The following is a 14,153-nucleotide window of genomic DNA, read 5'->3' on the forward strand; positions in this document are numbered from 1 at the left end:
GCGCTCCGCGGCTTATCATTTTCCCCGGAGAAATCACAGATTATTATTTTCAATCCGTATATGCTTACTCGCTATCCCAATACATTAACTCATTTACATCAAATTCCGGTGGTCCAAACCTGTAAATACTTAGGTATTCATTTCGACCGTAAATTAACTTGGCAACCACATCTTACATATTTGCTCACAAGGGGGAAAAAATTGATCAACATTTTGAAAGGGCTTGCCACTACCAAATGGGGGGGCCACCCCTCCATTATGCTATTATGTTATAAGAATTGCTTTCGCTCACTTTTTGACTATTCGGCGCCCGTATTGGGCGGGATGTCTGATCGCTGGCTCCAAAAAATGGATATCTTACAACGTCAGGCACTCCGCCTTTGCCTCGGATTAATGGCATCTAGTCCCAATGTGAGCGTTTATGGAGAGAGTACTGAACCGCCTCTCTCCTTCCAATATCAATACTCTACCACGAAATACATACTATTGAAAACATGGGAACGACACCCTCACCCCTTCAATACCGTATTCGCTATTCAACGCCAACTGAATGCAACCCTAACTCTCGATCGCTCTCGCCCTCGGCTTTTCTTTTTATCTTGTTATAATATTGATCGCGACGCCTACCATCTCAGCTTTACATTTACATCCCCTTTGATATACACTTTACCAATACTCACCGCCCCTCTCCCTAATATTAACTTTACTGATTTCGGTCGACACGAATATTACAAAGAGCTCTGGCCCGACCATACTTTTATCTACACAGACGGGTCCAAAGATGCCGACCGCGTTGGATGTGCCTTTTATGTCCCTCAATACAATGTTGTACGACAATTTTCCCTATCGTCAGAAGCGTCTATTTACTCGGCAGAGTGCTATGCCATTTATCAGGCCTTGATCCACGCTCGTGAAGCACAATACACGCAAACTTTAATTCTCACAGATGCCCTCAGCGTATTATTCACGATCGCTCGTTGTGGTAAGGATGCTTATCGGTTGCAACTCTTTCCCATCTTAATTTTACAAGAGTATTTTCACCTCCAAAACAAAGCCCAACGCGTACAGTTTACCTATGTCAAAGCGCATAGCAATCTTAATCCTCATCAAGACCTTGTGGATCATTATGCCAAAACAGCTGTGGACGTTCCTCTCCCCTCTCCTATCCGACTTGCCTATACTGATCTTCTCCCACGGGTCAAAAAAAAAAAAATCAATCTCAGTGGGAAAATTGGGTTCATGACGCAGTGGCAAAAACCACTACTTACAAATGGTTCTATGATAAACTCCCTATTCGACCCTGGTTTCATAATTTAAAAATGCCTCGTGAAGTGATCACCTGTATCCTACGCCTTAGAACGGGACACGTGACCACAAACGAGCATCTGGCACGAATTCACCAAACTCCTTCTTCCAATTGTACCTGCGGAGAACATAAACAAACCCCCACCCATTTATTTTTCCAATGCGCGCTATGGAACACACAACGTCAGGCACTCCTCCACAGACTCCTTCGACAAAAGGTTGCTTTTCCCTTCTCCTTGCCCACTCTACTTTCATCTCCTTCCCCCTCTACTATGTGGATTCTCTATGGATTTGCCCGACCGTTGCCCAATGTTCTCAGACCGTTGCCCAAGACTGCTACCATTCAAGCGGTGAGGGGCATGAAGAAGAAGAAGAAAGAAGAAGCGTCCTCTGGTCTTGTACACTCGTTTGCTTGGCGCTTTCGAACTGCACTAGGTGACGTCACTTCCGTCAAGACTGTACTTCAAGTATGTACTTTGTACCTTTTGGACACAGCCTGAATCACTGTTATACACGATCATTTGAATTTTCCGGATAGTTGGGAACGGTAAATTTTACCCGATCACCCAGCGCCAACTGGCACACCTCCTATCTCAATGGTGTCTCTATTTGATGGATTTGTTCGATCTCGATGGATGTATGAATAAAATTGCGAATGGACTTCGTTGTGACGGGGGAAAGTCTAATTATTAACAGAGAGTTCACGAAAATTGTAACACATCACATACACGATCTGTGACATACACCGTCATTGAATTCAAGTGGTTGTAAGTGACCGACCTGACTTTCTTGATATATTCTGACATTTACAGAAAGAAGGTGTTATCTGTAAATGTTATACGTACCTCTTTGAAGTATTGTAAATTTGATTTCTAGTAGGTAGCATGGCTAACAACGGTTCATACAGCAACGACCGACCCCCGTCAGCTGGAGAAGCAGAATATGCCACGGATCCAGCATCAGGAGGATTTTTTCACTCCGATTACAAGAAGTGAGTTTTCAAAAATATATTATACATACCTTACGTTTTGACACACAAAGGAGATGTACTATGTAGAAATTTCAGCGAAAAATGCAGGCTCTTGTCGACCTCCGTAGCAGTGTGGTTAACAGAGAGCACTTCGATGTCAGAGGTTCCGTATTCGAATCCCGGACTGGGCATGGGTGTTCCTTGTGAGTGTCCCTTCATCAATTTCTTGGTATCATCACTGATCCCCCTCTTTGCTATTAGCCAAACTGGGCCGAATATCCTAGTAAAATAAACCAAAAGAATCAATCCAATGGAGGCTCGACCAGGACTCGAACTCAGGTCTCCAACATACAGTACCATTGCTCTCCTAACTGAGCTGCCGAGCCATTCCTGGCTTGGCCTGATATTTAGCTGTCGCTGTTTTACCTGTGTCAGTGCTACTGCAACAGGATCTGAAACCTTTGAAACACTCTTGACGTCGGTGGTGCCTAATTTCTCCTAGCGTAGAGTTGTAAAGTACCTTACGATTTGGCTCTCACAGTTTCATTTGGTAGAGCAATGGCACAGTATGTCAGTGACCCCAAGTCCTGGTCGAGCCTGCATTCCTTGCCACAATTTCTACACCATATATAGTTTTTTTTAAATCCCTGTCATGCTTTTTACAGTGTAGTTCATGAAGGTTATGATATGGCTTTTGTTTAATTATATCATTTTTTTTGGTAGTATTGTAGCTTTTAACCATAAGGAAATGTACCTTGTATTTAAATATTTATGTTAACGTTTTTGGGTCCGTAGTCACATAACCCACCCTCGATTTTGTAAGGAATTTTTTTGTTTTTTATGAAGATTATGTGTTGCAAATTGTGAAGAACAAAATTCTGGAGCTCTGAAAGAAGTATACGACTGTAGAGCCATAAGTTGCGAGGTGGAGGTCTACTTGCAGCCATGTTAGTTTCATAGCACCCGTACCAATGGATGTATGTAAAAGTCAGTTTTTCAGGGCTATACCCCAAGAAATGTCATGAAAATTGCTGTCAAAATTTCCCGCCGATTCCGAGCTCCACCCCTGGGGTAATTAACCCACCACCTCTGCTTCTCTCCGGCTACCTGCCTTTGTCTATAGAGTCCCTTTGGAAGGCATGTTAGAAACTGCCTGGAGCCACCTGCCCAACACATTTTCCGCAATGAAGCATTAGGAAGGTACCAAAAAATTAAACCTCAGAAGGTAACTTACCTCTTTATCCCAAGGCAAGGCACTGAACGAATAGCGGGTCGTGGGCCTGTGACATGAATCCATGATGGAAGCCCTGAAAAACCGTATTAATGTTACGTAGGTAAGGAATTTTATTGTTATAAAAATGTAAGTTTCGTAGCATGTAGAACTCAAAAAAATTACCTTCCGTGCTTGTTTGGAACTCCCTTTCTTAGAAAAAACTTCATTTTGGATGAAAATATTTTGAAATGTGTTCGAAATCGAGTGTGGGTGATGTGTCCATGTAGCCACGTTTTCTTGGTATCTATGAAGTGCTCGAAGTGGAGAATTGCTTGCTGGATGGATGTTTTGTCAAGCCTTGGTGCTAGCAATGGGGCATGCTCATGTGGTTTAATATGGCAACATCTGAGGCCCCCCACGTCAAGCACTGTAAATATGCCTGTTTCATTTTATTTAATGATAATATTGTACAAGCGTGTAATATATTGTATTATACCCAAGGTTGGCATATTTTACATCATGTTTTGAATGTTTAAAATGTGATTATGTTGTTTTTGCTAGTGTTTAAAACACTTTCTATAAGTGAATAGTATATGGATAGATGAATTTTGTTCTGTATTTATGTACATTGCTGGAATTCACTAAAATGTGATCTTTTGGAATACAGTGTGGCTACAACAAGGATAGAATGGGCCCATGCAACCTTCTTGAACAGGTCACGTGTGAGATTTACAACTAACATAAATAGACATTTTGAGATGTTTAATCAAGTGTTTAATTTATAACTAGAAATACAGTCCTTCCTTGGATGATTAACAGATTCCTTATCAACCATTCCTTTTAGAAAATAAGTCTTTTTTTGGCATATGTTTTAAACATTTCATTTGAAAACTCGATGTTTTATTTCTCTTTACTTCCAGACATGAAGATCTTAAACAGATGTTGGACAGTAACAAAGACAGTTTGAAGCTGGAAGCCATGAAAAGAATTATTGGGGTAAGTTTATTTTTTAAATGAAAGAGACAGGTTCTTTATTTAAGAATATTGGCTCCTGCCTACCCTGCACCTACCAACAGTTTTGACATTTTACTAGAGAGAGCAGTTGTTTTTCCTTGTGTGAATAAGGAGTCAGAAAATACTTTCAACTTTTAGTCATCTCATCACAAATCATCCCAGTCAACACAACTTTATGATGTCAGAGTTTTGGATTAATATTATTTTTATTTCTTTTTTAGTGCTTGTAGTTGGGTTATGTACTCAAATTAAATGTCTTTCTCTCTGCAAAAATAATTAGCAAGAATGTTGCACATGAGTAGGGTAGCCAGTTAGGTTCAGATTAAAAAAAAAAACCTGCAATGATTGTCAGTTTGAAAGATGTCCAGTTACAGGTTCATTTCACAATTTTTTTTACATGGATTTGATCAGAGTTAAGATTAAATAACGGATGCTGAATTGATGGTTCCATTTAGCAAAAAATACACTGCTTTGGAATACATTTTAACCTTGAAAATACTTAAAAGCAGGATCACTCATCTCCATCCCGTTGACCTCCCTATAACTAAGGGTCCTGCTAGAGGAGATAACCTCGATAAAAAAAACCTTATCCCAAGGTGTTAGTAGCACCTGCCAATGGGACAGTGTTAGCTGCAGGGGTAGGTGCAGTCGCAAATGTGGCCTCGGGGATTTCGGTTTGGTTTTGAGTAGCCTTCATTTTTGGGGGTAGGCCTTCCTCGGCATAGAGGTCATGTCAAGACTACAAGCTTCACGCTATTGAGCCTACCATAGGTGCTTGGCATTCCTCATCCCGTCCCTCTTGGCGAGAAGAAGTTATTCTTACCCGCCTGCATATAGGACACAGCCGTCAAATGCACGGTCACTTGCTGCAAGGGCTGGACCCTCCATTGGGTCATGTTTGTAATGTGTTTTTAAGCATTCGACATATTCTCGTAGAATGTGCCGATCTTGCTTACCTTTTTAACTGTTCCGACTGTTTGCCATCCCTGTTGGGTGATGACAGGAGTATTTTATTGAATGTTTTAGGTTTTTACGAAGAGCTCGTCTCTTCCACCGTCTGCGAGGAGGCTTTAGTTTGTTTCTGACTTTTTAATATGTTGTGTTTGTCTTGTGCAGGTCTTTTTACAACCTTGCACTTTTAATATTTCCCAAGGGGATTTTTACATCCCTTGTTTTCATCCAAGTCAGAATTTTAGGTAAGGGGATATTTACCTGAATATATTGGAGGGTGCAAAATGGCCTTAAGTGCCGATGCACCCAATCATTTTAATTCATTCATTAATTCACTTAAAAGCAGGATTGACACATATTGAACCTGGTTCATTTAATTGGTTCTTTTATATATACATAGTCTTTATTGGAATTCGTTTTTTTTTGTTGTCTCTTGAATAAATTTTCAATCAATGTGAAGATTATTGATCAAACCTCAAGTAAATTAACCAGTTAGTATGCTGATTAATAGATTGTGTGAGAGAGTTTGCAATAATCTCACATTTTGAGCAATGTATCAAATCAAAACTCCAGTGTGCCTTCGACATTAAATCTTAACAAATCGTATCTAGGTATGTGTCAGAGAACTTGTAGTCCTCATTTTTAATATAAAATATGACATCTTTCTTCTTATTTATTTTCAATATAATTTTCTTGCAGATGATAGCTAAAGGAAGAGATGCTTCAGATTTATTTCCAGCTGTAGTCAAGAATGTTGTGTCCAAGAACATCGAAGTAAAGAAACTTGTGTATGTATATCTTGTACGATATGCAGAAGAGCAACAAGATTTGGCCCTTTTATCAATATCAACTTTCCAGAGGGCTCTCAAGGTATGGTTTTATTTAATTGTAAATGAACTGAGTTGAATTAAAGTATATTTTTAAGTCCACTAGGTATGAAACCTGGAACCCTTTCATTAAAGGCGACAACATTACCGCTACACCATTGGGAATAACTGTGAATGAATTGAACAGATTCTTCTCAACAATGTTAGAGATTAAATATAATTTATTTTAATTGTGACTGTGGGGCTGTTATCCCACTGTACCCCGTCGAGAATTATGTTGTTTATTTAATCAACAGATTTAGATGTTATACCTAATATAAAATTGGTAACAGCACCTAGAAAACACAAATAATAGAGGCATTTGATCCTAAAGTATATTCCGTACAAGTGTAAACCTGACATTTTGGATTACTTTTGCCGCGATTTTTAGTAAAAACCTTTTGTATGCACATTAAAATATCGAAAGAACACATTGAAAATAACTATCAGTCCTAAATTTTACAATCCTAACCTAATGCTGTAAAGTTATAACTACTGTTGTGGAATGTTGTGTTGGGTGCTATTATAACGGTGCATTGCCATATACCATTACAAGTACAGGGGATGGACAAAAATATGGAAACACCTGGTATAAAACAGGTAGCCATTTCAAACACAATTTGCGTCTGAATGGTAGGTGGTGCTGTGCTCACTGGCACTTCCTGCGAGGTATACACCCTGGCCAACCTGACAGATGGGCCAGTTACAGTTCAGCGACCTGTACGTACAGGTTATTGTGAATCATGTCTGAGCTGACAGAGTGTCAAAGAGGGCTAATTATGGGTGCGCGTATGGTGGGAGCTTCCGTGACGAAAGTAGCGGAAATGTTTGGTGTATCAAGAGGCACAGTCTCGAAGATCATGACTGCCTACGAGACTTCCGGAAAAACCGCATCAGCGAAGAACCAGCGTGGACGCAAGTGTGTGTTGCGTGACAGAGACAGACGCACATTGGGTAGGATTGGGACCAAGCAGAAGATCACCACGGTTCCAAAAGTCACTGCTGAGCTGAATACAGTGCTTACAAACCCTGTTAGCGTCAAAACAGTCATAATAGAACTCCAGAAGCAGGGTAATCAAGGCAGATCTACAATTCCAAACCACTCGTGACTGTTGACCATGCTGCTAGACGGAGACAGTGGTGCAACGCACATAAAAACTGGACAATCGAGCAGTGGACGACTGTAATCTGGTCGGATGAGTCATCCTTTACATTGTTTCCAACTGCTGGCCAAGTGTACGTGTGGAGAATGCCAGCACAAGCATACGATACAGACTGTCTGTTACCGAGAGCGAAGCATGGCGGTGGTTCAGTGATGATTTGGGCAGCCATCTCCTGGTATTCTGCCGGACCCATCATCACCCTGCATGGACATGTCACTGCCAGGGTCTACGTAACCATTTTGAGTAACCAGCTGCATCCCATGGTGCAAACTTTGTTCCCAGATGGTGATGCCGTGTTTCAAGATGACAGAGCCCCTGTTCATACAGCTCACATCGTCCAGGACTGGTTTGATGTGCACGAACATGAAGTGTCACATCTGCCATGGCCTTCACAATCGCCAGACTTCAATATTATTGAGCCCCTGTGGTCGGTTTTTGAGACCAAGGTACGAGCCCGCTACCCACCACCATCGTCTCTACAACAACTTGCAGCTGCTTTGGAGGAAGAATGGTACAACATCCCTTTGACAACCATACGCGACCTGCATTTGTCCATTCCACGTCGACTGCAGGCCGTTCTGCGTGTCAAAGGTGGTCCTACTCGATATTAGTAAAGGTAATGTGCATTTCTGCAGGTGTTTCCATATTTTTGTCCATCCCCTGTATATTGTATTGCTCATCATATTATTTAATTTTAAGCGTATTAGTTAAGGGAAAAAAAACAGTTATTTTGGTGATATAAAACCCAAATTTCCTTGATATTGATGTAATTTTCTTTGCTTTATAACTTATATGAAAATTAAGGAATCAGTTTAGAAATGATGGAAATTGAATATTAGGATAATTATCATTTACGGTTGCAATGATACCAGGCCATCAGCCCATCATCAGGCACACAACACACTGGCTCGGTCCCCTCGAAAGACCAAGACCGGACGTCGCTGCCTACAATATCTCTTAGTTATATGCCTCGACTATTTCTCAGTACCTTCAGGACACGAGAGCCCACATCCCAGAGTTCTGAATTTAAACATACATATCTATAGAATCTTAAATTTAAGTTTCATGCATAGTATCACACTCAGATGCTTGACTTATCCATCATGACCGCACCCACGTTTCACTGACTAGTGAGAACGTGCATGCGAGTCACGAGGAAAGCAGCACCAATAAACTGACACACTTATGGATCAATAGGACCTCCACCCCACTGACCAGTGGCTGCAGGACACCCCGTCAAACCAGAAGTCTGCCAATCAAGCAAGTTAATATATATGTATAATCCTAATTTACATTTCAAAGAAACCACACTTTATCAATTACTGAATTTATTACATCTCAGTTCCAAAAATACCCATCACCGAAAGTAACACAAAGTAAAGATTCTTGTTTTGTACATTAATCGAAGATTTTACAGATCTCAAGCATAGTTGAAAAAAAATGAAAATATACAAACTTCTGGTCATGTTAAAAATAAAAAAATAAAATTTACTTAACAACTTCAATTATCTGGTAAGAAACTTGATACTGAATAACCATAAAGCCAAGAGCGCTCCCTTTTCCACTACATAACCTAATCCTTTAAAGATTTAAAACAACCTTAACTCGGTTTCAACAACTGTGTATATTAACAATCTCACAAAAGGTCGAGTTACGACTGGTTGCAGGACTTTACCAGAACAAAATATATTAATAGATTATCAGTGATAAACTCAATATTCCTGCTTCTATAATCTTTTCACACTTACATTATGCTCTTTGGAATTCGAGAGGTGTACTACCAACTTCAGAGTCTACCTCAAAAACATCCATAATACAATAACAGCGGAACCATTCTCTACCCTTTATAAAAGCCATTTCGGCTGCATACATTACAAATGTCCACGTGTCTCTTAACACAATATAACAGGCGAACCAATTTCTACCCTTTCCAAACGCAGCCGGCTACTCATATCACAAAAGTAGTACATTAGAATATCACTTAGGGAATACCAATAAAAAAAAAACTATATTCAGCCTATCACTTATTTTAGCCATTTCAATAATTTCTACAACAACAACCCAATAAATGAAACCATTAACTTTATTCCAATGTCTCAACTATTCAGACTCCGATCAGATATGTATTTTATATTTGCAAAGATATTAAAGTACACCTTCTGACCAGAAGTGTGCTCTTTGATTAATGTTACTAAAGATTTCAAATTTATTTAATGAACTTCCTGACCAGGAAAGTTTTGAAAGATTATTAACCTCCTGACTAGGAGAGTGTTCTCGGTTTAAGACAACTAAAATTTAAATTTATTAACGGAACCTCCTGACCAGGAGAATTCCGAATGATGAAACAAAAAACAAAACTAACTCGACGAGAAGATTGTATATCTTAGATGACCCTAGTTTATTTATCATGAATTAATATTGAAGTCACACTTAACAGTGCTAACTCCAGCTAAATTTATAATAGCTATTGATTCTTAATGATTTAGGTTCTATATTTATATAAGAATTAATTAAATACAAGCACGTAAAATCCCCTTTAAAGACTTTGCTGACCAACACTAGACCCCAAAGGTAGCTTCCGGAAAACACCGGACATTGGAGAAGGGAGAACTGACCCCACACAAAGCCCGTATTCTCCCATCCTGGACCCTGATGCACGATGTGATTACCTTAAAAATTGGAAATGTAATCCTCTTTGCCAACGAATCTCTCCGTATTTATAGTATCGGGATTACTCAATTCTCTTCCCTAAACAAAAGATTTGGACAATAAAAAGTTATTTTTAGCCCACAACAATTACCCCTTCCAAAAGACATACAGAAAGGAACACAATGAAAGCTAAATTTACTGATAAACCCACGCAGCACCGACCGAAAAAGAATGCATTGTTGCCACAAAAGAAAAGAATGAAAGCTTCAACTTTCTCTGCGTTCTTTATCACCCGGCAGAAACTGCATTACAATTTAACTAAGAAACATTTATACCTCCTTGAAAAAATAAAAAATATTAAAAATACATACACGAGGGTTGTCAAAAAGTAATTTGAATAGGAATTAAATTTACCAATATTTCTCAATCGTAACATGGTACTTATACAGAGATGCTTGAAGTACTTACGATTGGAATGTATTAAGCATAAGAACATTGATAATATGAAATTTGGTAAATTTTGCAAGATCATTTGGGTTTATATGTATGCATAGGCTAATTTGAAACCAAATATAACCAAAATAAACCTGTTTTAAGTAGAAATTAAAGTAAAGTAAAAGTAAAGTGCTCCCCTGTGCTTTGCACCATGCCATGAAGGCATATGGGGGTGTGGAGTTAGGGCCCCACACTTTCTTCATCACGGCCGAAGGAGGGGGTGATGTGATCAGCACCATGCCCCTTTCTGCCTTTACCCCCCAGAGTTTCCTCCAGCTACCCAATTTATACGATGCTGGGTGGGCACTGGAGCCGCTTGAACAGGTGGAGAAAATCCATGTTCTCTCCTGCAGGGGATTGAACCCAGGTCTCTCACATGGTAGTCAGACGCCCTAACGAAATTAGTAGAAATTAGTCATAAATTTATCAATTTACTTAGAAATCATCGTTTCATATCCTACACATAAAATAAGTTGTTCTTTATACAGCAATAAATCTATAATATAAAGATACTTTATCAAACGTTTTTATGTTGTAAATTAAATAGGGAACGTAAGTTTAGTTAATAAAATATCAATGTATTGTGTAAAATATGCATCACAGTAAAAATTATAACAAAATATGGTAAAGAATTATATTTCGTACAAGTAAAAATTATCAAAGTTTATATTCTGTGACAATAGTGACAAAGTAATGCATTTGGAAACACTGGGTGGGGGGGGGGAGGATATGATGGCAGCTAAAGTGACATCGCATTTTGTCACTGTGACAAAAAGAAAGGTGAAATAAGTTTTTTGAAGTCATACTAATAGCTTAGCAGAAGTACCGTGCGTTCATTTCGATCTTCAGCTGAGAGATCGGGAGAAGCATGGCGGGCGGTGCTGACGGAGATGCCGACATTTGCGGCCTGTAATGCCCCCTTATTTTTATGGACATATGCAGACATTTATATAAATATTGCAAAACGAGCACTAAACTGTGTTATAAGAGTACGGTTTTAATTTTAGTAGCTTAGTGGCTGTATGTGCTGATGATTTTGACACGCCCATCTCCTGTGAAACACGTCGTAGAGGTTTGTTTGGAGAACGTTCTAACGCTGCATCAATTTTATTGAGTTTTGTTTCGGTTAGAATCCGTCGTTTTGGCTTAGGTGTTTTAAAATTTAATGATCCAGTTACTCGTAATTTAAGGACAAGATGTCTAACCTTAGCTCTATGTGGAGGTGAAACGTCTGGGAATTTCTGTACAAATTGCCTACACACGTCTCGACACGAGTGTGTTTTCACGCAAGTGTCATACATAAAAAAAATCTTTGTTCTAACGTGAACCTTGCGGCTGGCATTCCAATCGTCTCACTGACACAGCACACATACGCACTGCAATAACACAAACAAGTAACGGCAAGTAACCAAGAATAACACTCTTGTGCACAGTACGAAATTAACACGATTTGGTTTACACCTGCTCGCCACTATGTTCACAGCTCTGTCTTCATCTAGTCGCGAAGGAACAAAAAACTCGAGCTCGGAGATTTCGGATTACAAGGAAGCTCACGAAAACCATTGACTTCGTCTACAGCGTAATCTTGATACAGTGTTGCACATTCGAAACCTCCAAACGATCCCCATCAACACAAAGCTCTTTCAAGGATATAAACTTAAGGAGGACGTTTCTGGTCAAAACTATGATTAAAATGTTTTATTATCTGTGGCTCTTAACATCGTTTCTAAAGCATATTTATTTGTATATAAGGGCAGAACTTGGATGAATTATAAAATTACTTTTGCGTGTTATAACACAGGTTAGTACTCGTATTTTGCAATATTTATATAAATGTCTGCGTATGTCCATAAAAATAAGCGGACATTACAGGCCGCAAATGTCGTCATCTCCGTCAGCGCCGCTCGCCACACTTCTCCCGATCTCTCGGCTGAAGATCGAAATGAATGCACGGTAGAAAGGTTGTTGTATACTGCCGAGAGTGCTGTTGTAACTTAAATTGCATTATAATATATGTAAGTCAAGACAAAATATCGATTTTTAGACAACGGCCCCCTCCATGTAGGACTGCCTTGACGGGGCGAGGGGGCTTAGTAGGGAGGCCATTTTCATCTCATCATTTCACCCATTCTTCACATCCAAATCTCATGTTTTCACCATTTCATCACGTCATTCATCTCCATATCTTTGACCTCCCTATAACTAAGGGTCCTGCTAGAGGAGACAACCTCGATAAAAAAACCCTATCCCAAGGTGTGAGTTGCACGTGCCGATGGGACAGTGTTGGCTGCAGGGGTAGGTGCAGTCGCGAACGTGGCCTCGGGGATTTCGGTTTGGTCCTCGAGTAGCCTCCCATTTTTGGGGGTAGGCCTTCCTCGGCATAGAGGGCATGTCGAGGCGACAATTTATGGACCCTCCACAATAACAAAATTTTGTATATGGGTACAAAAAACAACTCAAACGGGGGGAAACCACCAAAACGAGCACGGCCTTCGAGCCCGCTTCATTTAGTGGAAAAGACAAGTAACGTGCCACGTTATCTTGTGATTAGTATTTTGCAGAAGACCGAGAGTAACGATGAATCTGCAACAACCAAGAAACATGGAGCTGCTACATTAAAGGACTTATCACCATTTCTGATCAAGAAACAGCTAGACTACGCCGCTGGTTCAGATGTACCAGAAATAAAAAAGCTGCGAAACGGGAGTCTACTGATCCAGACCAGCACAGATCGCCAGACCAACAACCTTTTAAAGCTAAGATCTTTGGGCGACTTCCCTGTTAATGTTGAACCCCACCGTCAACTTAACAGTAGTAGAGGTGTGATTCGCCACTGGGATCTGCTAAATGCTGAGGAGGAAGAGATTCTTGAAGCACTCTCAGACCAACATGTGATCGCAGTGCAGCGAATAAAGATTTGTAAGTCCGGAGAACTAGTACCAACTGCTTCACTCATAGTGACGTTTCAAACGACCACTCTCCCAGACAGGGTACGGGCCGGATATTTGAGACTCAAAGTCCGTCCGTACATCCCTAACCCGATGCGGTGTTTCAAATGCCAGCACTTTGGGCACACAGCCTTCCTGCAAGGCCACTACCGCCCTTTGTGGTAAGTGTAGTAAGCCTGATCATGGGACCGAACCTTGTTCTTCAGGTCCCAAATGCATTAACTGCCAAGGCGAGCACCCAGTCTGGCATCGTGACTGCCCCTCTTTCCAACAAGAGAAGAAAATCAGAGAGTTGGTCGTCACAGAGAAAATCTCTGATGGTGAAGCAAAACAACATCTCCGTGACAGCATACGCACCACTTTACCTGTGCCATTCGCTACAGTTGCTCTTACCCGTCGCAGTGTAGGGGTACAAACCAGCTTGGTGTCCACGCAAACAACAACGCTTCCCGTAGTAGCTCGCCCTGCTTCGAGGAAACCAGCAACCACTCCTCAGTCCACAGAGAAGAAGTTCAAGCAGGTACATAGTAAAGAATACTTCCTGAAATCTAGTAGCTCTCCAGTGAGGGTGGCATCGAC

General features: G+C 40.4%; 1 protein-coding gene across 1 annotated transcript in view; it reads left to right on the forward strand.

The window, feature by feature from the left end:
* The first annotated feature begins 1,963 nt into the window (after positions 1-1,963).
* rb (adaptor related protein complex 3 subunit ruby) overlaps positions 1,964-14,153 on the forward strand; it is a 64,968-nt gene continuing 52,778 nt past the window's right edge. The window contains exons 1-3 of the mRNA XM_083141007.1: positions 1,964-2,296; positions 4,409-4,484; positions 6,153-6,323. Of these exons, the coding sequence (XP_082997133.1) occupies positions 2,190-2,296; positions 4,409-4,484; positions 6,153-6,323 (354 nt within the window). The 5' untranslated portion in view covers positions 1,964-2,189. The remainder of the gene's footprint in view (positions 2,297-4,408; positions 4,485-6,152; positions 6,324-14,153) is intronic.

Source organism: Lepisma saccharinum, chromosome 19 (assembly GCF_977018435.1).
Source record: "Lepisma saccharinum chromosome 19, izLepSacc3.1, whole genome shotgun sequence".
NCBI classification, from domain to species: domain Eukaryota; kingdom Metazoa; phylum Arthropoda; class Insecta; order Zygentoma; family Lepismatidae; genus Lepisma; species Lepisma saccharinum.